The sequence below is a fragment of the Pelobates fuscus genome, chromosome 3 (genome assembly GCF_036172605.1).
Source record: "Pelobates fuscus isolate aPelFus1 chromosome 3, aPelFus1.pri, whole genome shotgun sequence".
Classification (NCBI taxonomy): Eukaryota; Metazoa; Chordata; class Amphibia; order Anura; family Pelobatidae; genus Pelobates; species Pelobates fuscus.
The window spans coordinates 201,974,192-202,002,075 of record NC_086319.1 but is presented as its reverse complement, the minus strand read 5'-3'; the positions used below and the strand labels follow the sequence as shown (position 1 = coordinate 202,002,075).

At 44.5% G+C, this 27,884-nt stretch overlaps 1 protein-coding gene across 2 annotated transcripts in view; it reads right to left on the bottom strand.

Moving 5' to 3' along the window:
- Positions 1-27,884, bottom strand: part of MGAT4B (alpha-1,3-mannosyl-glycoprotein 4-beta-N-acetylglucosaminyltransferase B) — a 399,376-nt gene that overhangs the window by 79,595 nt on the left and 291,897 nt on the right. For both annotated transcript variants that reach the window (XR_010090437.1, XM_063447906.1), the window contains exon 10: positions 2,219-2,326. Coding sequence is in view for 1 of the 2 variants with exons in the window: in XM_063447906.1 (XP_063303976.1) it covers positions 2,219-2,326 (108 nt within the window). In the remaining variant the exon portion in view is untranslated. The remainder of the gene's footprint in view (positions 1-2,218; positions 2,327-27,884) is intronic.

The window sequence follows — 27,884 nt, the reverse complement described above, 5'->3', positions numbered from 1 at the left end:
ATTGCTAACGCGTGGCCTTCGCCGTCTTCCTCCGACATCCCATCAGAGAAATCGGAGCAGCCGCCATGGAGGGCCGCCATCGCAGACTCCTGGGTGCCATGTGCCTGCCGCCACAGGTCCCCAATGCTTCTCCCCTGCTGGGGTCGGTCGGGCTTCAGCTTTTTAGTTTTCTTGCCCATCAGGTTAGTGTTGGGAGCCTTTAGGGCGCTTTGTTATTTGTGGATCACCTCTGTTTTAGGGTTTTTTCTCCCGTTTTTAGCCGGAGCTCTGAGGCCCTGCGTCCGTTCGCTTCGGTGGTTAGGCCACGCCCCCAGCAACTTAAATTTGAATTCTCACTTTAGTAAAATAAGTGTCTTCATTTTTTTTTCTACAATTGGGCTGCACAACGTAGTTGAGATGAACTATGTGCTGACAGTTCTCTCTCTCCTCAATAGAAAGCGGGTATTTAACACAGGGAGAAAAATAGTCAGTCACTTGGGCCTGTGTCAAATTGTTCTGCTTCTAAAAACTAAGGGTCAGCTGGACTAAGCTATCATTAACTAGAAAATATGTTGCTGCAATAATCTTACTAGTGTATAAATAAATATATCTTGAATAACACTTAATGATCAAAATTAAAAAAAAAAAAAAAATTGGTTCATATACATAAAATATACATAAAAATGCACAAATCCAAAATCCGGTCCACAAATATAGCAGTCTACCTGAAGGGACACTTCAGACCTCTAAATCACTTTAGCTTGCTGAAAAGTTTTAATTGTGAAGCCTGTCCTCTTTATTCATTTTGGAAATAGTGCAGATTTAAATAGAAATTTACACTTTCATAAATTATACTGGTTACACCCCCCTGACTTTTCAAGCAGACAGTGGGTCCTGTTATTTCCTGGTTTGGTATTTGCATTGAACTCAAGAGGCATCACTTGCTCAGAGCACCTGCCTTGCAAAGACTTCTCAGTGAACTTCATTGGGAAGTCTGTGATTGAACAATCACAAAAAGTCTGGGTGGGGTTAGTAGAGGAGGGCTTGCAAAGGCAGCAGACAAGAGATCTGCAGTTTTTGCAAAATGTTTTAGATATAACTCCAATGAAAAAATGCATAATTAAATTCATGCACATTTTCGTGAACAGAGAATTTGATTTATTTTGTATTTGGGCAGTGGAGTGTCCCTTTAAATAAAAATGTGTATTCCTGACACTATAGTAACACATTTTAGGTTTCCAGCACCCCTTACTCCCCTTAATAAAGTTGAATGCTCACCTTTATTAAAGTTTCGCTCCTGGCTCCGCCCCTGCTCTGCCTCCATGGCTGAGATCATCAAAATTGACCATCTCTGCCAAACCAATGCTTTCCCATAGGAAAGAATTGGGAGGCTAGGGCACACGGGCAGCAAAGCGCTGCTGTGCACTAATCAGAACCTCCTCAGAGATACATTGAATCAAAAACACATTCAGTGCCTCCATGCACAGAGCGAGTCGCTGATTGTCAGTGATGCACAGTGTGCCGCACAGACCCAGGAAGCACCTCTAGTAGCTGAGTGACTGCTGTTAGAGGTGCTACTAAACAGTAATGTAAATGTAAACACTGCCTTTTCAGAGAAAATGTAGTGTTTACATTGCAGCCTAGGGATAAGACTATGAGGCATTGAGGACTTTGAGAACTATGAGAACTTTCCTCATAGAGATACATTGATTCAATGCATCTCTATGAGGAGATGCTGATTGGTCAGGGCTGTGTTTGGCCTGTGCTGGATTTGCCCCTGAACTGCCTCCTTGGCTGATCAGGGGCAGAGCCTGCACCAGAAGACTGGATTAAAGGTATGATTTTACTATATTTAGAGGGGCAAGAGTGGGCCAGGTATTGTTTTTAACACTATTGGTCAGGGATACATGTCCGTGTTCCTGAAGCTATAGTGTTTCTTCAATGTACTATAAAATGAAACTATGCAGCCATAGTAATCACCAGGTGTGTTTTTTTATTTTTTTAAACTTTGCAGCCACAGTAATCACCTGGTAATCACTACAGTCATCACAGTACATGCCAGAAGCTACATATTGAGGATATAAACAGTGGATTTCATTACCTAGGGTGAATCTATACACACCAGGGACCAGAATAAACCTGAGTTCACAGGTATGTTTATATAAATTCAATACTGTTCTATTTTAAACATACCAATCCTTACTTCAGTTACACTGTGTGAGAAAATGCATCTACTTACTTTTAATTTCTGTATTTTCCCTGCCAAAGAGGAATGGGTCCCCACATGTTGAAATAGAGATGGTTTGAAGCGAATCCTCAGATTTGCTTTTTGACGATCGCAGTGTTTCTAAAAGTGGAAAGAAAACGAAGTCAAAAGATTTGATATAAATACTATTAGAAAGATATCAAATATGTTCACAAGAAACAGTCATTGTTTCTTTGTTGCTGTGTTTTTTTTTTTGAGAAATGCTTTGTAAGCACTGTAAGCACTGTCCCTTTTAATTTTATATCTGATCATAAACTCTGCAAACATTGGTCAATAAGTAAAGGGAAAAGACATTCTACCTCAATATCTAAAGGTACAAAAGGGACAGGCCCAAGGGGGAGAGGGAGCAAAATTGTTTGACAAAAAAAAACAAAACAATAGGACAATTTAGAATGTGAACACTTTGAAAAAGCCTTAGTCCCTGAAACGCTTTAGTGTTTTTATACTGTATTTGGTTTTATTATTTGTTTTCTAATACAACTAGTTATTTATGGATTTTTGACCTTCCGTCTTTTATCTTTGAAGATTTTAATCATAGGATTCACACAGTAATTTCCTTGGTGGGAAATATATCACCTATGCCTATTAGGATTGAGCAATACCAGACATTGCTCTCCTCTTGTGAGTACACCTCCTCCTTATCTTTTTTACCTATTTTAATAATACAGAGAGCACTAGATTATGTTTTTATTTGCATTTGTATATACCAATGACTTCTGACTCCTACACTGTAGCATACTGAAAAAGGATTTCTCAACTACTACTGAAGACGCCTCTCAACATACTACTGAGACTACCAACATATCCATAGACTGGGATTGTACCATCCAGGCGCATATCTCTGGAACCAAGCACAGGCTCCAGAAAATTGTAAGCACATTTTGTTGTATTTATAACTACCAGTTTCTAAAATACTAAACTATATTCCGCTCTCTCCTCTTATTCCCTATATTGGTTTATCACCACTTGGATTTCAGAACATCACTGAAGGCACTGCTTCCCTACATTTCCTTTCTAATTCAGAAAGTGAGCATTAAAAGAAAAAGGCAAGGAATCCTGGGCAAGGAATTGGAAGTTCGTGCAGGGGCAGGCACAAGCTTTGGCACTCCATATGTTGTGGACTACATCTCTCATAATGCTCTTACAGCCATAATGCTGGTAAAGCATCAATGGGGATGTAGTCAACATCATCTGTAGTGTCAAAGGTTACCTCCCATTGAGCTAGTGTAAACTTACAGAAAAAGCTGGCCAGGCTGATTCACAGAACCTTTGATGTCAGTAGGAAATACATTTCCTTAAAATAAACAAGTCATTTTATGAGCATAACACAAATATAATGTATCCTATGTAAATCCAGGGCTGGCGCTTCCTATAAGGAGACCTAGGCCTTATCGCCGGCCCTTCTAATGCTGCAGCCGCCTGAGCGCTCAATAGGGAACCTCAGGCGGCTGCAGCACTGCCTTTCTGGCCCCTTTCTCCTCACCCCCTTCCCTCATCAGTTTCCTGTACCGCGGACCGGAGAGGAGCACGGCCACGCTACCCTGGGAAGGGGAGGTGAGGAGAAGGGGAGATGAGGAGAACACAGGGAAGGGGGGAGGTGAAGAGAACACAGGGAAGGGGGGGAGGTGAAGAGAACACAGGGAAGGGGGGAGGTGAAGAGAACACAGGGAAGGGGGGAGGTGATAACATAGGGAGGAGGGGAGGTGATAACATAGGGAGGGGGGGAGGTGAGAACACAGGGAGGGGGGAGGTGAGAACACAGGGAGGGGGGAGGTGAGAACACAGGGAGGGGGGGAGGTGAGAACACAGGGAGGGGGGGAGGTGAGAACACAGGGAGGGGGGGGGAGGTGAGAACACAGGGAGGGGGGGAGGTGAGAACACAGGGAGGGGGGAGGTGAGAACACAGGGAGGGGGGAGGTGAGAACACAGGGAGGGGGGGAGGTGAGAACACAGGGAGGGGGGAGGTGAGAACACAGGGAGAGGGGTGAGAACACAGGGAGAGGGGTGAGAACACAGGGAGAGGGGTGAGAACACAGGGAGGGGGGTGAGAACACAGGGAGGGGGGGTGAGAACACAGGGAGGGGGGGTGAGAACACAGGGAGGGGGGTGAGAACACAGGGAGGGGGGTGAGAACACAGGGAGGGGGGTGAGAACACAGGGAGGGGGGGTGAGAACACAGGGAGGGGGGTGAGAACACAGGGAGGGGGGTGAGAACACAGGGAGGGGGAGAGGTGAGAACACAGGGAGGGGGGGGTGAGGTGAGAACACAGGGAAGGGGGGGTGAGGTGAGAACACAGGGAGGGGGGGTGAGGTGAGAACACAGGGAGGGGGGTGAGGAGAGAACACAGGGAGGGGGGTGAGGAGAGAACACAGGGAGGGGGGTGGGGAGAGAACACAGGGAGGGGGGTGAGGAGAGAACACAGGGAGGGGGGTGAGGAGAGAACACAGGGAGGGGGGTGAGAACACAGGGAGGGGGAGAGGTGAGAACACAGGGAGGGGGGGGTGAGGTGAGAACACAGGGAAGGGGGGGTGAGGTGAGAACACAGGGAGGGGGGGTGAGGTGAGAACACAGGGAGGGGGGTGAGGAGAGAACACAGGGAGGGGGGTGAGGAGAGAACACAGGGAGGGGGGTGGGGAGAGAACACAGGGAGGGGGGTGAGGAGAGAACACAGGGAGGGGGGTGAGGAGAGAACACAGGGAGGGGGGTGAGGAGAGAACACAGGGAGGGGGGTGAGGAGAGAACACAGGGAGGGGGGTGGGGAGAGAACACAGGGAGGGGGGTGAGGAGAGAACACAGGGAGGGGGGTGAGGAGAGAACACAGGGAGGGGGGTGAGAACACAGGGAGGGGGAGAGGTGAGAACACAGGGAGGGGGGGGTGAGGTGAGAACACAGGGAAGGGGGGGTGAGGTGAGAACACAGGGAGGGGGGGTGAGGTGAGAACACAGGGAGGGGGGTGAGGAGAGAACACAGGGAGGGGGGTGAGGAGAGAACACAGGGAGGGGGGTGGGGAGAGAACACAGGGAGGGGGGTGAGGAGAGAACACAGGGAGGGGGGTGAGGAGAGAACACAGGGAGGGGGGTGAGGAGAGAACACAGGGAGGGGGGTGGGGAGAGAACACAGGGAGGGGGGTGAGGAGAGAACACAGGGAGGGGGGTGAGGAGAGAACACAGGGAGGGGGGTGAGAACACAGGGAGGGGGGTGAGAACACAGGGAGGGGGGGGTGAGGTGAGAACACAGGGAAGGGGGGGTGAGGTGAGAACACAGGGGGGGGGTGAGGTGAGAACACAGGGAGGGGGGGTGAGGTGAGAACACAGGGAGGGGGGTGAGGAGAGAACACAGGGAGGGGGGTGAGGAGAGAACACAGGGAGGGGGGTGGGGAGAGAACACAGGGAGGGGGGTGAGGAGAGAACACAGGGAGGGGGGTGAGGAGAGAACACAGGGAGGGGGGGAAGAGAACACAGGGAGGGGGTAAGGAGAACACAGGGAGGGGGTGAGGAGAACACAGGGAGGGGGTGAGGAGAACACAGGGAGGGGGTGAGGAGAACACAGGGAGGGGGTGAGGAGAACACAGGGAGGGGGGTGAGGAGAACACAGGGAGGGGTAAGGAGAACACAGGGAGGGGGTGAGGAGAACACAGGGAGGGGGTGAGGAGAACACAGGGAGGGGGTGAGGAGAACACAGGGAGGGGTGGTGAGGAGAACACAGGGAGGGGGGTGAGGAGAACACAGGGAGGGGGTGAGGAGAACACAGGGAGGGGGTGAGGAGAACACAGGGAGGGGGTGAGGAGAACACAGGGATGGAGGCGGGGTGAGGTTGAACACAGGGTCCACTAAGGGAGGGGGTGGTGAGGAGAACGTGGGGGGGAGGGAGGTGAGGAGAACGCGGGGGATTGGGAGAAGGTGGGGGGAGACCACTAGGGGAGGGTGGGGAGAGAAGAGAGACCACTAGGGGGCAGGGGAGGAAAGGAGAGACCATTAAGGGGCAGGGGAGAGCTCTAAGGCATCCACTATACACACAGGATCCACCACAAAAACACACTCTGCACCCACTACACACTCTGCACCCACTACACACTCTGCACCCACTACACACTCTGCACCCACTACACACTCTGCACCCACTACACACTCTGCACCCACTACACACTCTGCACCCACTACACACACAGCATCCAGTACACCAGGGGACCATTGCTCCAGGCAGCACTCTGACATGTGCGGCATTTTGCCAGCCCTGTCATTATATAACAGGCCCGAGGTGGCTGCAGACTGTTTTGTCGGGTCAGGGTCCCGGCGGCATACAGGGTTCTCTCCGATCAGTCTGCCTGGAGAAAAGAGTCCAAAGCCGCCGCCCTTTCCCCAAAACCCACTATCACCAACACACACACACTGACACACTGCCCACACCCCTGTAACCAACACACACACACTGTCACCCTCGCGCACACACTGTTATCAACACATACACACTCCTTCCCCACACTGTCACCCTCCCAACACACACACTGCCCTCTTCATTGTCACAAGCTCACCTTCCCCCACACCACCACCCCCCACTGTCACCCTCCCATAAACTGATCCCTGCACGGCAATGTGTGTGGCATTTTACTGTACGTGTAGGTCCCTGTGTGCAATGTACAGAGACTGGGCACATGCAGGGCCGGAATGGCCCACCGTGATACCGGGCTATGGCATGTGGGGCCAGGCAGTGCAGCACAATATATGAAAACTCTTTAAAATTATATTTTCCAGTCTATTGGGGAGCTGGTGCATCTACCTAGATGCCTGCACTGAGGCTGCCAGCCGCTGATACATCAATAAAGTCTGCAGCCTGCTGGCAGCAGGGAGGAGGGAGAGCACTGTAGTTCTCACTCACTTAGCTGTTTCCTGCATGTCTCAGCATGTCTGTAGTGAGATTGAGTGTGTTTGTATGCGTGAGCTTGTCTGTTGTGAGCTTATGTGAGTTTGTGTGAGTGAGCTTGTATGTGTTTTTGAATTAGTTTGTCTGTAGTAAGCTTGTGTGTATCAGAGTTTGTGTGTCAATGAGCTTGTGTGTGTTTGTATGTAGTGAACTTGTGTGTGTTGGTGTGACAGAGCTCATCTGTAGTGAGCTTGTGTGTGTCATTGAGTTTGCCTATAGTAAGAGTGTGTGTGTTGGTGAGCTTGTCTGTATTGAGCTTGTATGTATTTACCAATGGGTTTGTCTATATTAAGCTTGTGTGTATCAATGGGCTTGTCTGTTGTGAGCTTGTGTGTTTCAGTGAGCTTGTCTGTAGTGAGATGTTGTGGGTCATGAAGCTTCTGTGTAGTGAGCTTGTCTGTAGAGAGGTTTTGTGTATGTGTCAGTGAGCTAGTGTGGGTCAGAGAGCTTCTTTGTGTTTCATTGAGTTTGTCTGTAGTCAGATTGTGGGTGTCAGAGAGCTTGTCTGCAGTACATTTGTGGGTGTGTGCCAGTAAACTTTTCGGTTTGTGCCATGGAGTTTGTGTGATTTATTCATGTGGAACATATATACATATATACTGATGTTGACGTGATGATGGAGGATTGCTCTGCTTAGATAAGTGTCCCTAAGCAGGCCCAATAACAACAGACGGGGGCAGTCTGGAGGCCATGTGTAACAGTACTGTAGCACTCATGGATTGTCTGGAGCGAGGGGCTGTAATTAAGTAACAATATAACAGATGGTAAATCTGTTATAAATCATATATTTAGTGCTGTTGGAGGCACCCACTGACTAACACACCCACACATGTTGACTGACACATCCACTGACACACACACACACTCTATGTGTGGGGCTGGAATTTTTTTTTCCCAGGATGCTTTGTATTCCCAGTCCAGCCCTGGGTACATGTCAGTATATCATAATGTTATATGTGTGTAGGGGGGGAAGCATTTCATCTTTGGACACAGGCAACACAGTGTCCTGCACCACACACACACACACACACACACACATCATCCCTGTGGGGAGACCAGGATGGCCCCTGTGGGTGGACATGAGACAGGCCCCGGGAGCCAAGACCTTGAGCTGTGTAAGGGGCCCAAAAAGTTCTGGTGGCAGCCATCTTGTTTAATTTTTGATAGCATAGGTTCACTTGCATACGAAACAAAATCATATGCAAGAAAATGCTGATTACCATTACTTTTAAAATAACCAGAAAAGGACTTTTGGCAGAAACATCAGTATTTCCTGCGTGTATACTGACTTGATTATATACTTGATTATGAACAAGAAGTTCTCATTCAACTATCCTGTGTCGCCAGCAGTCCTATGTATTGTTCACAGAATGCAGAATAGCATATATATCTGCTGAGCTCTACAGCATGATAGATCTTTACAAAGGTGATAAGATTACATTTCTAATATACACATATATGCATTGATCTGCCACAACATTAAAACCACTGACAGGTGAAGTGAATTACACTGGTTATATGGTCACAATGGCAGCTGTCAAGTGGTTGGATATATTAGGCAGCCATTGAACAGTCCTGGTTTTCGTGTGTTGGAAGCTGGAAAAATGGGCAAGCGAAAAGATCTGAGGGACAAGAGCCAAATAGGGATAGCTAGACTACTGGAGTTAGAGCATCTGCAAAACACCAAGTCTTGTGGGGTGTTCCCGGTATGCAGTGGTTAGAACCTACCAAAAGTGGTACAAGGAAGGACAACTGGTGAACCGGCACCACGGTCATGGGCAGCCAGGGCTCACTGATGTACGTGGGGAGCAAAGGCTTGAAAGTTTAGACTGATCACAAATTAAAGCTACTGTAGCTCAAATGAATGAAAAACGTAATGCTGGACAAAAGGCCAGTTCTCAAAACACAGTGCATCGCAGTTTGCTGCATAGGGGGTTGCGTAGCCGCAGACTGGTCAGAGTGCCCATGTGTCAGGATTCCCCCACGTTGTTTGTGGATTTCTCCATATTTGATTCCAGCCAGATCGGCATTTAGCGATCGGCCCATATGCTTGTGATGTAATTCCTTCCTGAGTTAAAAGGAAGCTGCACCTGATCTCAGATGCTCAATCAATCTGTCAATCTCATGTGTTTGATGCGCTCTCGCTTCTACATGGTTCCTGTGTTCCTGCAGGACTCGAGCCCTGCTCTAGTGCCAGGAAAACAAACCCGTTTTCCTGGAACTGTAGAATCCTGGAGCGCCCCCCCTCCCATCGCTGAAGGGATTAAAACCCCTTCAGGCACTTACCTGAATTCAGCGCCGATATCCCTCGGCGGTGGGTCAGGCTCCACCCACACTCTGCACATTAGACCTCCCCATAGGAAAGCATTATTCAATGCTTTCCTAAGGGGATTCCGGCGACGCTGGAGGTCCTCATGCAGAGCGTGAAGATGTCCAGCATCGTTTAGACGACCAAAAGTCGTTCCTTTTAAAGTGTTCCTTTTAAAGGATCTGCTCAGTGGCAGTTAGTAAAGTTTGAAGATGGTAGTGCGCCTGACTTCTCCCCAGAATTTTACTCCTCCCTATACCGTACAGAGATACTCATACAATACAGAAAACTGAGCATAATGCAGAGATGCTCATACAATATAACAAGCAGGGCACAACATACAAATATCTATGACATACACAGAGTTTAGTACAATACATATATAACCATACCATAATAAATTGATAGGGTGCACGACACACGCCTTAACATTGGGAAAGGGTTTATCGATTACAATTGTAGAATTCCTTCTCTCTTTACAGCACAGACTAATTAATTTAATAGGTATGATTAATGGCTATCTGCAAAAGTTACTGATATTCCATTCAATCTGGCATGGGGTATGTGATCCTGGCTTTCTAAAAGAGAGGCATGCACATTACCATCTTTTCTCATGCCCCAGTTGACTTTCACACAGCATCAGGTGTAAGAGTCACAAAGATCAATTTGGCAGAAGCAAAAATTAAAGATTAAGATGAGTGGCATGCATGCATGATGTCCATGAAGCACATAAAAGTAGAAACTTACAGACGTTTAAGACTGTTTATTTAGTATGAATGAGTTCTGTAAAAACAAAAACTCACAACAGCATGTGCTATAGTACATGTGACCTGGGGCTACAAAGTAACAAGTTGTAAGACTGAAGTCAAGTTCACATTGTTTTACAATGAAATGTCAATCATTTATGAATGGTATAAACTAAACACTTACCATTGAGGAAGGAACACTCTTCTTAGCCTTTAAAAGCAAACATGGTCTAAAATACCAGGTCATCACATATCAACTACCATCATCCTTAGCAAGTTCTAGCACAAATAATGGTGTTATCCTAGAAATTTACTAGATTAGATATGGCACCTCTCAGGAAAAAAATCAGCTAGAATCCATTAAAGAGCATTCATCTAACAAACCACATCATTATGGAGAAGAGAACAGCTCAGCGCCAAATCCTGTATTGAAACCTAAATTGTCTTTGACTGGCAGTTAACATTCTTTCCACGGTAGATTATGAAATCATGCTATTTATTCTGGGAAGATTATCTTCACTATGAAATGGAATTTTGTTTGTTTTGTTACTTCTTCAGATTTTGCTGGAGGGCTATATTGAGAGCTGATTTGCAAGGTAAGCCATTCAGCCAGCATAAATTGGGGTAATCGCTGCGAAATGCCCAGTCGAGGAAGAAATGTTTCTCTGGAGGTTTCTAGTAAAGGTAATGGAATAAACAATACTAACATATGAAAATGGGGATTTAATGAGTGAGAGCTACGAAAATTCATTTGTTGCATTTTTATAATTCTTATTTTGTGAGCTGCACATAAGCATAATCAGCAATAGGGTTGCATTTGTCTTTGTTTAAAAACACTGCACTACAAGCAGATGTGTTCTCAATATGTATATTTGTTAAACATACAAATATTTTATTCACTTGCTATATAACAGAATGCCTGGGTCCATATTTGCTTTTTTGTTTTCCTCTTTTTTTAAATGCCTCCAGCAGCTTTAATTAGGTATACATTGTACAACAAAAAACGGGGCGCAAGAGAATACTAAGAACGGGCAGCAGCTGAAATAGCTTGCCCTTCAGTGGGTCCCTGCTCAGATCTCAAGCTGGTTTTAGCTCATCTTGTGCCATTACAGAGAGAACATCTCTGAAACATATCAGACTGGTCCCACCCATTGGGGCAGTCCAGATCCAAAATGCGAGCAAGTTCCCTCTGCGCGAGAGACACAGCAACCCCAGACGACCGTTTCAGCCTTGTTAGGCATCATCAGTCAGGCATAGCTGATACCTCTCTAGGCACTGTGAGCAAGGGGTCCACGTCTGGATTACCCTTTAAACTTATGGAGAGCAAAAACACGGGGCGCAAGAGAATACTGAGAACGGGCAGCAACTGGGCAGTCCAGATCCGAAATGCCGCTCAGATCTCAAAAAATGGGGTGACCGTATGGGTTGAACCAGTCTGAGATGTTCTCTCTGTAATGGCACAAGATGGCACTAGCATGAGATCTAAGTGGGGACCCACAGAAGGGCAGGCTATTTCAGCTGCTGCCTGTTCTTAGTATACTCTTGCGCCCAGTTTTTTTTTGCTCTCCATAAGTTTAAATGGTAATCTAGATGTGAACCCCTTGCTTACGGTGCCTAGAGAGATATCAGCTATGCCTCACTGATTATGCCTAGCAAGGCAGAAACGAACGTCTGGGGTTGCTGTGTCTCTCGTGCAGAGGGAACTTGCTGGCATTTCGGATCCAGACTGGCCGTATGGGTGGGACCAGTCTGATATGTTTCAGATATGTTCTATCTGTAATTGCACAAGATGAGCTAAAACCAGCTTGAGATCTGAGCGGGGACCCACCAAAGAGCAGGCTATTTCAGCTGCTGCCCTTTCTCAGTATACTCTTGCACCCCTTTTTTTTGCTATACATTGTACAACAGCCTCAGTCCATAGGTGCTGTTTTTGATTTGGAAGTCTATAGTCTTGCCATGCAGTATTACTTATCAGTTGTCTCAATATACTGTTCACTGGAAAATATCACTGCACACTAGAAAAATACAGATTTATTTAAACAATGCAAAAGCTTTCAGACCATTCTTAACTCAATCCATTCCTTGCGTGTGCAGGGCTGGATGGCAACACATTACAGAATCCTAGCATACTTTACTCAGCTTGACCCTATGCTCTTACTGCTTCACAGAAGGCAGTAAGGTAAAGACTTTATACTTAACCTAGCAAGCATAAAGGCACCACACACATTATGCTTTTAGAATTTTACCAGTGTTTTGAATTTAAGCAATGTACATTATGACTACTTATGTTAAGTGTAACATTATCACAGTTTAAGACTACACTACATTGCCTCAAATGGCAACACGGGGAAAAAAAACTTAAAAATATGTTACGGTCCTCTCTCTACAACTAGGAGGGAACCAGAGTCAGATAAACTGGAAGTGCAGTAGATGCTGTTCAGACTTTTGGTATAATGTATGGTGTATTTAGGAAAGCTAAAGTTGGCATTAAAAGACCACTATAGACACCCAGACAATTTCCGCTTAATGTTCAGCTCTATTTTGGGAGCCTGGACGGAATAATCCAAGTCTATGGATTTCTTGATGTGGAACAGCACTACTAGGCTCTCAGATGGATGTAGTCAGCACATAAAAGGGTGTAAATTGGTTAATTTCCACTGGACATACACCACCAATGTGGTTCTCCACAGTGAAAGACCAACTAAAGTACCGAGGAGAGACTCCAGGGGTCTCCAGGAGCATAACCCCAAGAACACTAACGAAAACAAGGGGGGAGAATAACACAAAATGCTAGTCACAATGCCAAAAGACAAATGTGGTTAGTTGTGTTACCTGGAAATGTACAGCAGTCTAATAAAAATATACTATATACATTGCATTCAAGGACTGAGATGTCCCAATAAAGTGTGAGTTTAAAAATTCAAGTAGATACAAAAATGTTCCATAATCCCTGAGTGGTATAAAGGTATTACTAGCAAATTCTGACGAAGGTGCTTCACTTTATAGCACCGAAACGCGCGTCAGGCGTTTCATTTTTCTCTTTTTATTTATGGACACTCTTCACTAGACACGATATGGCACTTGGCTTGTTTCACTGTTTTTTTATTTGAGTAGACATTATGTTCCATTGTGCTACCCCTCTAGCGATCTAAGGGCTATTTTTAAGAAGGGAGGGACTACCCATTATTTAAACTGCTAGATTTATATGCAGTATTCATTATAGTATATTTTTATTAGACTCCTGTACATTTCCAGGTAACACAACTATCCACATTTGTCTTTTGGCATTGTGACTAGCATGTTGTGTTATTCTCCCCCTTTTTTTAGCACATAAAAGGGAAAGAGATAAACCAAATGGTGTAGTACGTAGGTGTGCAATAAAAAGAAAAGGTTAAACCTACTTACATCTACTAGAGCAATGACCGGTTTATCAAAAGTTTTGGCGAAATGCATCAAGTGAGCAGTGATGATAAGTGAGGACTACTATATAGGAATGGTTTTTATTATCATAATTTTTTTTTATATATCACTTTATTTTAACTCTGTTTCATTTTAATAAAGTACTTTATACAATTCTTATACATACCCAGTCAATAGGTCCCCACCCCCCTGATTTTCTGATATGGTGCCTCCACCAGCCTTTTAGGAGTGGGGGCTAGGGGGGGCAATAGGTCCCCCCTTTAGTTTAAAAGCTCCCACTCGCACAGCATGGATGGGGGTTCAGGAAGGGGGCCCCGTTTTTGGTTTTTTTAACACTGTTTAATAGACATGCCCCTACTCGCGGTATAGCTAGTAGGGGCAGATTATTTACTAATACAAAGTTATTTTTACTTAGTATTATTAAATTTGGCTGAAAGACCAATTTAGGTCGTTCAGCCTTTTGGTAGATAACTTCCTAATACCGTGGGAATTAGGGAGTTATCTACTAAGCAGCTGCAAGTTAAGTCCCGAAATTCCGAAGTTCCTAAATTCTGAAGCGCCAAAGTACTGAAGTGTCGAACCGAACTGCCGAAGTCCCGAATTTCGGAATGCCGAACCGAATTTTCCCCATGCACATCCCTATTACGAAATTACTGCAGTTTGAAAAAATCTTAACGTCCATCCATAAAAAAGGGATTCACACTTAATATTTCATGCAGTGTTCATTATCTTGAAATATTGAGCTTTCACAATTATAAAGAAATGTATAAGTACTGAATTCAGTTTCACGTCCATAGTACATGGTACAGATGGAGAATGGTCACCCAGTGTATACTATACAAAAAACATTACATAGTCTTGGAGAACAAAAAAAAACAGAGCCAGCGGCAGGAATGGTACCCAAGACAACATATATAATATGTGAAGTAGCAGACATTGCCAGGAATCGCAGAGCTCCACTGGTAGGGAAAGAAAATTTTGATAAGACAGGAAACAGATTAAAGATGCACAACAAAAAGGTTACTCACATGCAAGAATCCAACAAATACAATACTTGCACATACACATGCAATGCATGTTGAACATAACCCTTGTTTTACTAATCAGGAGTTGATCACTGACAAGACTTATTTTTCAGGCCTATAAGCATCCTTTATTCAGATATCACTTGTCTTTGCCAAAATAAGATTTTAAACTTGACACTATAAAATCAGTAATCTCTACAGCTACTGTTTATGTATGTAATACTTAAATAAACCTGTAATGACAGATGTTTTGCAGTTTTCTAACCATCTGGCCTGACTCATGTTATACAATTAAGTGTTTTTTTCCTTAAAAGCTCATATTTTAATTTATTTCAATTACCCTAACTCCGACTGAGAGCATCAATCATGTTCTAGAGGGCATTACACTCAGGGCCGGTGCAAGGATTTTTGCCGCTGTTTTGCGCGCTGTTTAGTATGCCAGGGCCGGAATGACATCATATTCCAGCTCCCGGCATCACAGATGGCACGCGAGGGAGGAGTGAGAGGCTGCAAGAAGAGCTTCCCTCGCCGCCTACATTCTCCTCCGGGCACCGGCATTTGATGGCAGAGCAGGTACCTGCCATACCGTGACAGGGCTCCCCTGGGTGCCCCCATCTTCGGGCACCTGGAGGAGCGGCCCGGCGCTGAGGGGGGCAGTTCTAGAGCCGCTTGCCCAGCGCTGCAGACCCAGACAGGGGGAGCCCACCAGGAAACATCCCGGGGGACGCCCCAAGCAGGCCAGCGCCCTAGACGAACGCTTAGTTCACCTAACGGTGGCGCCGGCCCTGATTACACTTGCTGAAATACATCTCCCCTACATATCCAGTTTTGGAAGCACAGAGTTGCTTCACCATAACAGGTTAAAAGCCCCCAACACTTCATGTTGGCTTTTTGTAACTAAAACTGATCTCTCTCCATTCTCAGATTGATTGTCTAAAAGTGCTGCAATAAATCATGCTGGTTCTATCTTTCCTCTCTCACTGCTCCTACCGCTCTCACAGAAAGCCCGCCCTCCTCCCTAATTCCCCTTAAAGGCATTGCGTTCCTTTGGGCTGAATTCAAACAGGAGAGATGTCCAGAGGAGGGTTTCCCTGATAACAGACATGCAGAGTGCAAACTTAATATCTTTGTTCTGATTGGCACAGGTTCTGCACAGACTGAACTGAGTGAGAGGAGGGGGGAAAGGGCTATTTTTTAAACTCTAATTTTAGAGAAATCAACACATTTATGCTGGCACATAGATCTATAGATTAAACTAGATTATCTTTAATTGAAGATTAATTTGTATTTGTTACGATTTTAAGATTAATTTGTATTTGTTACTGAGAGACCTGGCACCCAGATCACTTTATTGAGCTGAAGTGGTTTGGGTGACTCTAGTGTCCCTTTAAAAGCCCTTGGCACTGCGAGGGTTACTTATGTGTCCTGAAAGTCATTTTTGCTTGCTATTACAAGACACAGCATGGTAGACATTTCATTGCTGAAAGCTGCATTCAAACGTGTTTCCCAAGACAAGCACAACACAGAGATTTAAATTCAACAGTCTAACAAGTTATTTCTTATGTGGTCTAATCACTACTGCAGACTCAATGCCATCACTATTTGAGTTAGGTTACTATACCTCCCATATTTCCCTATTTAGGAAGCCAGTCTTTATTTTGGGGCCAAGTCCAGATCTCTCTTTTGTACCCTAATGTCCCTCTTGTCTAGAAGCTCCATATTGTTGGTGTGTCTCCGTGTATAACAGCTGCACAGCAATAAAACTGCACAGCAATGCATCTTTAAACTACAACAAATGTATTAAGATATCAATCCGTGCAAATAAGATAAATTTTTGTTACGGCCATCTAAAATGACTCAGAACAGCATCCTCCTAGGCCACACCATCACTCACACTTATAAAATTAAAATGTCCCTCTGTCCATTTGAAATGTTGAGAGATATGTGTAACCAAGTGTTCTGTAAAACTGTGCTGTTGAGGAGAAGTGACAACATCTGCAACTAAGGATCAGTTGAGATCACTCTCACATGGCATTGTTAATTTTCGTGCCATTCCTGGCTTTAATAGGACCCAATGGGTTAACACTTGTGCTTAGAAAATATTTGCCTTTAGATGCTAGAAGCAAACATTTAAATGAAAGGCTTAATAGTAAACTCTCCAGGGAATGAGATGAAGCGTGAGATACAGAAACCAATGAGATGCGTGACCCATTCTGACCTCCATGCTGCACCAGAGAGGCCAAAGGGAAGTAATATGGAAAGGAAGATTTTCATCACAAATCCTCTTTGCAGAACCTTGTGGATTATTGACTATAAACTGCACTCACATAAAATCACCAAGACTTATTACTGAGCAGTAAAACACAATTTTACAGCACATTTAAGTACATTTCATGAGCTGCGACTGAAAAAGTTGAAGTGACAGAAAAGAACATCTGGGAAAACAGAGAATAAACTAAATCAAGATGAAATGTTTCTTAAATTAAAATTATTTCAAATATAACTCAAAACAACACAGCAGATGACTTACTTAAAGGACAATTGTTATAACATTTTCACTTTTTTTTTTTAACGTTAATTATATTTAATGAAACAATTTTTTTTTTTATTGACATACCGTATATACTCGAGTATAAGCCGACCCGAATGTAAGCCGAGGCCCCTAATTTTACCCCAAAAAACTGGGAAAACGTATTGACTTGAGTATAAGACTAGGGTGGGAAATGCAGCAGCTACTGGTACATTTCTAAATAAAATTAGATCCTAAAAAAATTATATTAATTGAATATTTATTTACAGTGTGTGTATATAATGAGTGCAGTGTGTGTATATATGAGTGCAGTGTGTGTATATATGAGTGCAGTGTGTGTATATATGAGTGCAGTGTGTGTATATATGAGTGCAGTGTGTGTATATATGAGTGCAGTGTGTGTATATATGAGTGCAGTGTGTGTATATATGAGTGCAGTGTGTGTATACAGGGAGTGCAGAATTATTAGGCAAATGAGTATTTTGACCACATCATCCTCTTTATGCATGTTGTCTTACTCCAAGCTGTATAGGCTCGAAAGCCTACTACCAATTAAGCATATTAGGTGATGTGCATCTCTGTAATGAGAAGGGGTGTGGTCTAATGACATCAACACCCTATATCAGGTGTGCATAATTATTAGGCAACTTCCTTTCCTTTGGCAAAATGGGTCAAAAGAAGGACTTGACAGGCTCAGAAAAGTCAAAAATAGTGAGATATCTTGCAGAGGGATGCAGCACTCTTAAAATTGCAAAGCTTCTGAAGCGTGATCATCGAACAATCAAGCGTTTCATTCAAAATAGTCAACAGGGTCGCAAGAAGCGTGTGGAAACACCAAGGCGCAAAATAACTGCCCATGAACTGAGAAAAGTCAAGCGTGCAGCTGCCAAGATGCCACTTGCCACCAGTTTGGCCATATTTCAGAGCTGCAACATCACTGGAGTGCCCAAAAGCACAAGGTGTGCAATACTCAGAGACATGGCCAAGGTAAGAAAGGCTGAAAGACGACCACCACTGAACAAGACACACAAGCTGAAACGTCAAGACTGGGCCAAGAAATATCTCAAGACTGATTTTTCTAAGGTTTTATGGACTGATGAAATGAGAGTGAGTCTTGATGGGCCAGATGGATGGATTGGTAAAGGGCAGAGAGCTCCAGTCCGACTCAGACGCCAGCAAGGTGGAGGTGGAGTACTGGTTTGGGCTGGTATCATCAAAGATGAGCTTGTGGGGCCTTTTCGGGTTGAGGATGGAGTCAAGCTCAACTCCCAGTCCTACTGCCAGTTTCTGGAAGACACCTTCTTCAAGCAGTGGTACAGGAAGAAGTCTGCATCCTTCAAGAAAAACATGATTTTCATGCAGGACAATGCTCCATCACACGCGTCCAAGTACTCCACAGCGTGGCTGGCAAGAAAGGGTATAAAAGAAGAAAATCTAATGACATGGCCTCCTTGTTCACCTGATCTGAACCCCATTGAGAACCTGTGGTCCATCATCAAATGTGAGATTCACAAGGAGGGAAAACAGTACACCTCTCTGAACAGTGTCTGGGAGGCTGTGGTTGCTTCTGCACGCAATGTTGATGGTGAACAGATCAAAACACTGACAGAATCCATGGATGGCAGGCTTTTGAGTGGCCTTGCAAAGAAAGGTGGCTATATTGGTCACTGACTTGTTTTTGTTTTGTTTTTGAATGTCAGAAATGTATATTTGTGAATGTTGAGATGTTATATTGGTTTCACTGGTAAAAAATAAATAATTGAAATGGGTATATATTTGTTTTTTGTTAAGTTGCCTAATAATTATGCACAGTAATAGTCACCTGTACACACAGATATCCCCCTAAAATAGCTAAAACTAAAAACAAACTAAAAACTACTTACAAAAATATTCAGCTTTGATATTAATGAGTTTTTTTGGTTCATTGAGAACATGGTTGTTGTTCAATAATAAAATTAATCCTCAAAAATACAACTTGCCTAATAATTCTGCACTCCCTGTATATGAGTGCAGTGTGTATATATATGAGTGCAGTGTGTGTGTATGAGTGCAGTGTGTGTGTATGAGTGCAGTGTGTGTGTATGAGTGCAGTGTGTGTATATGAGTGCAGTGTGTGTATATGAGTGCAGTGTGTGTATACGAGTGCAGTGTGTGTATACGAGTGCAGTGTGTGTATACGAGTGCAGTGTGTGTATACGAGTGCAGTGTGTGTATACGAGTGCAGTGTGTGTATACGAGTGCAGTGTGTGTATATGAGTGCAGTGTGTGTATATGAGTGCAGTGTATGTGTGTGTGTGTGTGTGTATATGAGTGCAGTGTGTGTATATATGAGTGCAGTGTGTGTATATATGAGTGCAGTGTGTGTGTGTATGAGTGCAGTGTGTGTGTGTATGAGTGCAGTGTGTGTGTATGAGTGCAGTGTGTGTGTATGAGTGCAGTGTGTGTGTATGAGTGCAGTGTGTGTATGAGTGCAGTGTGTGTGTATGAGTGCAGTGTGTGTGTATGAGTGCAGTGTGTGTGTGTATGAGTGCAGTGTGTGTGTGTATGAGTGCAGTGTGTGTGTGTATGAGTGCAGTGTGTGTGTGTATGAGTGCAGTGTGTGTGTGTATGAGTGCAGTGTGTGTGTGTGTATGAGTGCAGTGTGTGTGTGTGTATGAGTGCAGTGTGTGTGTGTATGAGTGCAGTGTGTGTGTATGAGTGCAGTGTGTGTATGAGTGCAGTGTGTGTGTGTGAGTGCAGTGTGTGTGTGTGTGTGTGAGTGCAGTGTGTGTGTGTGTGTGAGTGCGTGTGTGTGACTGTGTGTGTCGCTGTAGCTGTGCCGTTGTGTGTGCCTGTCTTTAATAGTGTGTGTGTGTGTGTGTGTGTGCGCACGCGCGCATACCTGTAACCGAGTGTCTTTGACTGTCTGCTTGTAATGGAGTATGTGTGACTGTCTGCTTGTGACTGTGTGCCTGTCTGCCTTTAACTGTGTGTTTGGCTCTATGACTGTCTGCCTGTAACTGAGCATGTGTGACTGTCTGCCTGTGCCTGTGTGTATGTGACTGTTTACCTGTAACTAAGAGTGTCTGACTGTCTGCTTGTAACTCTCTGTGTGACTGTCTGCCTGTGCCTGTGTGTGTGACTGTATACAGGCAACTTGGAGGGGGCGGCGGGGGTAAGGAGCACCGTGAAGACTTTTCGCACAGGGCGCCTAATTGCCTAAGGCCGGCTCTGGTCATATGTAATATGTAATATGTCTTGACACCCCAGATGGTTAATATATAAACACACACACACACATATGTACACAACATAAATATATATTTCTTTGTCTAATATAAAATACTGGTCCTTTCAGAGTAAAATTTTAATTACAGTAAGCATACTCACATGCAGACACAGACAATCTCACTGACACACACAAGCCCATTGATACACAGCCTCATAGACAAACAATCTCACTGATATACATAAGCTCACTGAAATAAAAACTCAAGCACACATAGGTTTACTGACAGACAATCTCACTGACACACACAGACAAGCTTAATGGTATACACACAAGCTTAGTACAGACAAACTCTGGCACACCCAAGCTCACTACAGACAAGCTCACTGTCACACACATGCGCCATATAGAAAAGTTCACTGACACACACACACATGCTCCCTACAGAAAAGTTTGTAATAAACATGGTCTTGATATTCTGTGGCCACCCTTTACTTTTTCCTGCAAATGAGTCATTGGCACAATGCCACATCTATAATGATACGGATACGATGACATGCTTCTAAAACCTCGCTTTAGAGGGATCTGGTTATATATGCAGTGGAGAACCTCAGGACTTATCAAACTGTTCCAAAACAATCTGACCGAATTCATGAGCGGTATTCACTGATTAGTAGAGCTATAACCAATGACACACATACATACACAAGCTCACTCACTAGCAGGCACACACATGCAAGCAAGCTCACTCACTAGCAGACACACACAGCCTAATGTAATGGTTCTGGTGTCTATAGCCTGTACCTTTTCAGAGAAAATGCAGTGTTTACATTGCTTCCTAGTGACACCTCTAGTGACAGTCATTCAGACTGTCATTAGAGTTGCTTCCTGTGTCAGTGCTGCACAGTGTGCAGCATCTACATTCAGCGCCTCCACGCTCTGCATGGAGGCACTGAACGTTCCCCATAGAGATACATTGATTCAATGCACCTCTATGATTAGTGTAGCGTTTTGCAGCCAATCCTATGGCAAAACATTGGATTGGCTGAGATCATCAAGCTTGAGGATCTCAGCTATAAAGGCAGGGCCAACATGGCGTGGGGGAAAACAAGGGGAGTAAAAACACGATAGGTGTCTGGTAATCTAAACACGCACACAGACACACACGCACTCCATGACGGACACACACACACGCAAACACACCACGACAGACCCATACACTCAGACTGACTTACACATTATTGCTTGTATTGATACCTGCAGGGTCCAGTGGGCGACCGGCCAGGGGATTGTGCAGGCGGGCGCATGCTGGGGGATCGTTCAGGTGGACAGCATGCTAGGTGGTCGTGCAACGCGCAGCTTTATGAGACCGGGGCCAGATAAGGACATCATATTCCGGCCCGGGTCTCATGAAGTAGCGTACAAGGGCGGGGGAGCAGAGTAGAGACAGCACAGGTCTCCCTCCGGCTGCCAGCAGCCTAAATGCGGCGGCACCAGCTGTCTGCCTGGCCCCAAGTGCCACGGCCCACCAGGAAATTTCCCGGTATCCAGTGGGCCAGTCCGGTCCTCGGGAGCTGACAGCTGCATGGCTCTGATAGTGAGAGTGCCCAGATTACACAGGGTCCTAGAGAACTCTTATACTGAGGCTTGCCTTCAAACACAGCTTGTTCCCAGTCGGCCGAAACAGACTGGGGACAAACATAAAAATAACATAAATGTGTTTTTTTTTTTGTTTTTGTTTTTGTTTTTTAAACACTGAGAGGGACTGCAAAGGAGAGAGCAGGCAGACACTCACACTGACAGAGCTGCCTGCTACTGCTATAAGTGCACACAGGGCAATGCTGGGATAGTCCTATGTGAAACTGCAGCAGCAGACAAGTTAGGTTAAGCAGCAGTTGGTCTTATCCAACTGCTGAGTCTGATCCAAGATCACTCCCAAAGCAGATAACAATAGTGACATTTTTTAAAGAAAAATCAATATGTATCTTAAAAAATATTAAATGTAATAAAGTTTTAAAATGCAAAAAGTGAACATTTAATGTCGGTTGTCCTTTAAAATAGGAAGCATTCATATTTAATAGACAATTACCTCTAGAAGGCCTCTAAAGGACCTTCAGAGGCCTGCAAGAGGTAATTATCTATGGCAGTCCTGTGACCTATTAACTCTGCAAAACGCTGCTGCTACCATTGTGGTCCTGTAACCTGTTTATATTACAAGACATTGTAGGTAGCTACTATCCTGACTCTGCTTCTCCTAATCCGTATTCGGACGTCTTGCCACCATGTTCATCACTCTGGAGTAAATGCAGGAACTTCATTACATCAGCAGTACTGCCTGGCTGTACACACAGTACCTGCCAGCCTGAACATTCATTCTACTATTGGGTGAAATCGAACCCTTTCTCTATTTATTTCCTTCTTTTTTTTTTTATCTTTACGGTTTTATATATTTTGTTCCGTTTAGTTTTTTTTAATCATTTGGCCAAAATTTCGCCAACAAGTTGTGGACTACTAATTCTTATGATTTACAATAAGAGACTGTAACTGACATTTAATGTGGATAAGTGCAAGATAATGCATCTTGGACGTAAAACCCCAAGGGCAGAGTACAGAATATTTGATAGAGTCCTCACCGCAACATCTGAGGAAAGGGATTATGGGGGGATTATTTCTGATGACTTAAAGGTAGGCAGACAATGTAATAGATAAAAAGAATAGGGATAACACCCTAAGCGTACCAGGAGATCTACTAGCAAATCTGTAGTAGAGAGCAATGTAACAACGCAGAAAATAAGTACAGAAAAAATAAACCAGAGTAAAACTAGTAAATGCAGAATACAATTAATGGAGTGGTATAATTATTATATATTATTACTTATATTCTGCATTTACTAGTTTTACTCTGGTCTATCATTATTCCCTAGATCTTATTTTATTCACTTTAGCGTTCATTCACTTTATTTTCCTTTTTTTTTCTTCTGTACTTATTATTTTCTGCGTTGTTACATTGCTCTCTGCTACAGATTTGCTAGTAGATCTCCTGGTACGCTTAGGGTGTTATCCCTATTCTTTTTATTAGTTACTTTTTAAGCCTTAATGGGAGGCTTATTTTACTAGTTGAGATCCTCTACCAGTCTATATATATATATATTTTTTTTTACCCACAGGCCATATATATATATATACATTCAACAGTACCATTTTCTCCACTCACTAGGGGCAGAGTTTTCTACCCACGTCCAAGACAATGTAATAGAGCAGCAGGAAATGCTAGCAGAATGCTTGGTTGTATAGGGAGAGGTATTAGCAGTAGAAAGAGGGAAGTGCTCATGCCATTGTACAGAACACTGGTGAGACCTCACTTGGAGTATTGTACGCAGTACTGGAGACCGTATCTTCAGAAGGATATTCATACCTTAGAGAGAGTTCAGAGAAGGGCTACTAAACTGGTTCATGGATTGCAAGGAAAGGTTAAAGGAACATAACATGTATAGTTTGGAGGAAAGACCAGACAGGGGTGATGTGATATATACATTTAAATACATAAAGGGAATTGACACAGTAAAGGAGGAGACTATATTTAAAAGAAGAAAAACTACCACAACAAGAGGACATAGTCTTAAATTAGAGGGGCAAAGGTTTAAAAATAATATCAGGAAGTATTACTTTACTGAAAGGGTAGTGGATGCATGGAATAGCCTTCCAGCTGAAGTGGTATAGGTTAACACAGTAAAGGAGTTTAAGCATGCATGGGATAGGCATAAGGCTATCCTAACTATAAGATAAGGCCAGGAAGTAATGAAAGTATTTAGAAAATTGGGCAGACTAGATCAGCCGAATGGTTCTTATCTGTCATTACATGCTATATTCTTATGTATTTTTAATTTTTTTGCCTGTATGTTTTTAATTTATATTTTTGTGAGTACATTTCTACAGGCTGTTTATTCTAATGCAGTACTGCATTTCCGCTTTAGTTCTTAAAGGTGTAGCTGATTTACACACAGCATCATATCAGCCGTTTGGTATGGGGGAACCAAAGGAATCCCCACACAGTGCAGCTCAAGCACCTCATTAGATGCACTTATATAGTGCGAAACAAACGTAGTGCACATAAAAAGCACTTCAACAGTGCTTTGCATTTTGGCAAACTTGATTGATCGCTATGCTGGCCATGCCCAGTCAACCAGGAGCACATGCATTCACCTTCCTTGTTCTACTTGCAATCATCCCCATGTTGAGATGCATGAGATAAATTACTCAAAGAGCCATTCTATACATACAAGTCTTCACTTTATCCAAGCTATATATCCCATGTATTTAGGCCTAAATCTGTCTCTGTATCCTAATGTCCCTCTTTTGTAAGATCCCCGTATTGTTGCTGTGTTTGAATGTAAACTAGAGCTCCACAGCAGATACTTAACTTAGTAATATGTCTTTAATCTACAATAAATGTGTTTAGAAATTAGTCTGTGAAATGAGATGCATTGTTCTTGTTCTAAATTAAATTTTATCACATGACAGGACTCTTTCTTTACTGAAACTCCCAGCAGCACAGATCATAAGAGAACAATCAATCAAAAAACACTTCAATGTTATACAAAAGGATCTGTCACACACATCATTTCCTCTTTCTTTGCTGCTCCAGTCATGCACAGGTCAGAGTATTTTGTCCTTGTTACGGTTTACTGTTACTTGTCTGATTTATTCTGTATTCTGTGTAATGATTCATAGGTATTTAAGATTGCTTTATTCGCGGATATATCTTTCTACAGTTTGAAGATTGTTTTATTAGGTTGTATTCTCTCATTGTGTGTTAATCCACTTTAAACAAAGGTTGCTATATTTGTATTATATAGGTTTTTTACCCTGCTGTTCTTGTTAGCTTGTCCCCACTACCGATCTGCTAATACTTGTTTCCCCTTTTTACTTGCTCTTCACAGCCCTCTTTGAGGCCTGCTCCCTGGAGCCTGTCCTGGACCGGATCACAGATCTCGCTCAGTCTGTTTATACTTCTTTGGGGCTAGCTGAGGGTGTGTGTGGTAGGGGGTGCTCAGCGTGATTCTTCCGCGACCGGCAGGACCGCAAAACCACGGGTCACGCTGATCGTTGCGCACGGCGGCCATCTTTAAGTGCCGCAAGATTCACATTGCCAGTTTCTTTTTTCCTTCCAGATCGGTAATTACGACGATCTGGACTAAATATACTACCTTCAAGTTGTATCTGAGGCTCCACACTCACCACTGGAGACTGCAGTGTTGATTTCTCATCCACAGTTAAGGTACCTACTACAAGTGATTACACATACATGCTGGGCTCATACATGCTGTTTATTGACGAGAGACATACACTGAGGTGTAATTGCTATGTGGAAATATATTGAGCTTCACAGCCATATCCACTGTACCATCCCACTGGAGACTGCAGTGCCGAGTCTCATCCGCAGTTAGGGTACCTACTACAAGTTATTCAATACGTCCAGGGCTGTTACACGAAGTTTGCAACAACAACAGAAATTGACATACACTGAGGTGTAATTGCTATGTGGGGCCATGTTGGGCTTAACAGCCATATACAATGTGCCTTTTTGATTACATTAGTTGCCATATGTGGGTGTCCTCTGGTTCTCATGGCACACCACCTGGGGTGAGCCCCCAGATATCCTCACAGGTGTTTTGTACATTCCCTACAGGGACCTCCCACATCCTTTATGTTGTCTGGAGATACATCATCACACAATGCAGAACTATCACTTGCTGTGTGCACCTATTTTATTGCTGACCATGGAGCTACATCTTTGACGTGTAACTGGGGTGAACCCCTCGAAGATACGTCACCTTGGCAACAATTACGAGGTTAACCCCTCAATATCAACACGGACGGGGAATTAAGCTGGGGATTAACCCCATGATTTTTAGACTACCACGTTTCCCATTCACTTAAGTGAAACCCCCTTTCGTACACCTTGAGGGTGAGTCCCTCTTTATGGCACTATCATTGTAGACGGCTATACCATGAAGCCGATCCCTGGGTGAGCCTCAGTTGTACTAGGAGCCTGGCACCTTACTCTCTCCATTTATCTTGCTCCCACTGATTGACACTGTCCTCTTACAGGCAGACCGACCACCATGAGCGACACACCTCCACCAACGCAGGACTTTCAGGCCATGATTAAGGTCACAGCCTCAGTTGAAAAGACCCTACTACAGGTCCCTTCCCAACCTCAGCAAATGGGGCCACAAGACTGATGCCGCCTCGGGATCTGACATTCCACTGAGCCAGACAGGGCCCAAACGTCACATGAAGGGTTCCAGGTCCCCAACGGGGAGCAAGTCTAGGGACAAAGCTCAGTTGAAAAAGTCCAAGCGTTTTGAAAGAGTGGACTGGCAAAACTAACCCACTCTGACTCCAAGTACGGGATCGAAAAGGTGACGAATATCGGGAAAAGACGTGCCTGTCTTTCGGCCACAGTCCAGCTCGTGATGCCTCATGAAGCTACTGAAGCAGGTCATGGCCCATTTCCAATCCTTGTCTACCTGGACGACTTGCTGATCTTCTGCAACGCAGAATCCAGACTGCGCTCACAGAGGTGCTGTTCACTTTCTGGAGTCTTTGGGCTTCGTGGTGACCAGACAAAAGTCAGCCCTTTCTCAATCAATGGTCATGCAGTCCCTCGGTTTCGAGATAGATTCGAGGGATTGCATCCTCCAACTACCTGCCACAAAGATTGTATCCATCTGAAAGGAGATTCGATGGATTCTACGCACGGATATGGCTCCTCTGCAACTCCTCGTCCTCCTTCCTCCTCGACCCAGGGAATATTTCCGGGGCCTCTGCGCTACAGAGCTCTGCTACGACTGAAGGCAAAACATTTGCGTCTAAGTCCTTCATACGACCATTGGATACCCCTTTTGGAAAAAGTGCGTACGGAACTTCGTTGGTGGCTACTCCACTTGCAAGCCTGGAACGACCGGCTAGTTTTAGACCAACACCGGAAGGGACTCTCCAACTGTGGCATCCTGCTCTGCATGGAAAACTTCTCAGCGGTCCAATACTCCAACCGCCTGGGCGGAGCCAGATTCCGATCCTTGACGGAGAGGACAGAAGACATATACAAATTTTGCCTCGCCCGCAATATCACACTACTGGCAGAATACCTCCACGGCGGACTGTTCTCCACGCCACTGGCAAGACAACAGCATCTGGCACCTAGATGTCTCTACTTTCCGCACACTAATGGACCTCAGGGGTCCGCTACACATGGACCGGTTTGCATCCAGAACGAACCAACAACTCCCAAGGTTCTTCAACTGGCTACCGGATCCGGACTGCGAAGCAGTGGAAGTTTTCCTGCAAATTTGCCCAGACGAGGGAGCCTATGCCTGCCCACCATTCTCAATGCTGATGCAGTGGTCCACTACATACGCCTTCACTGAGTGTCTCTCCTCCTTATCACTACCCTTGGGCAGAGTCAAGCGTGGTTC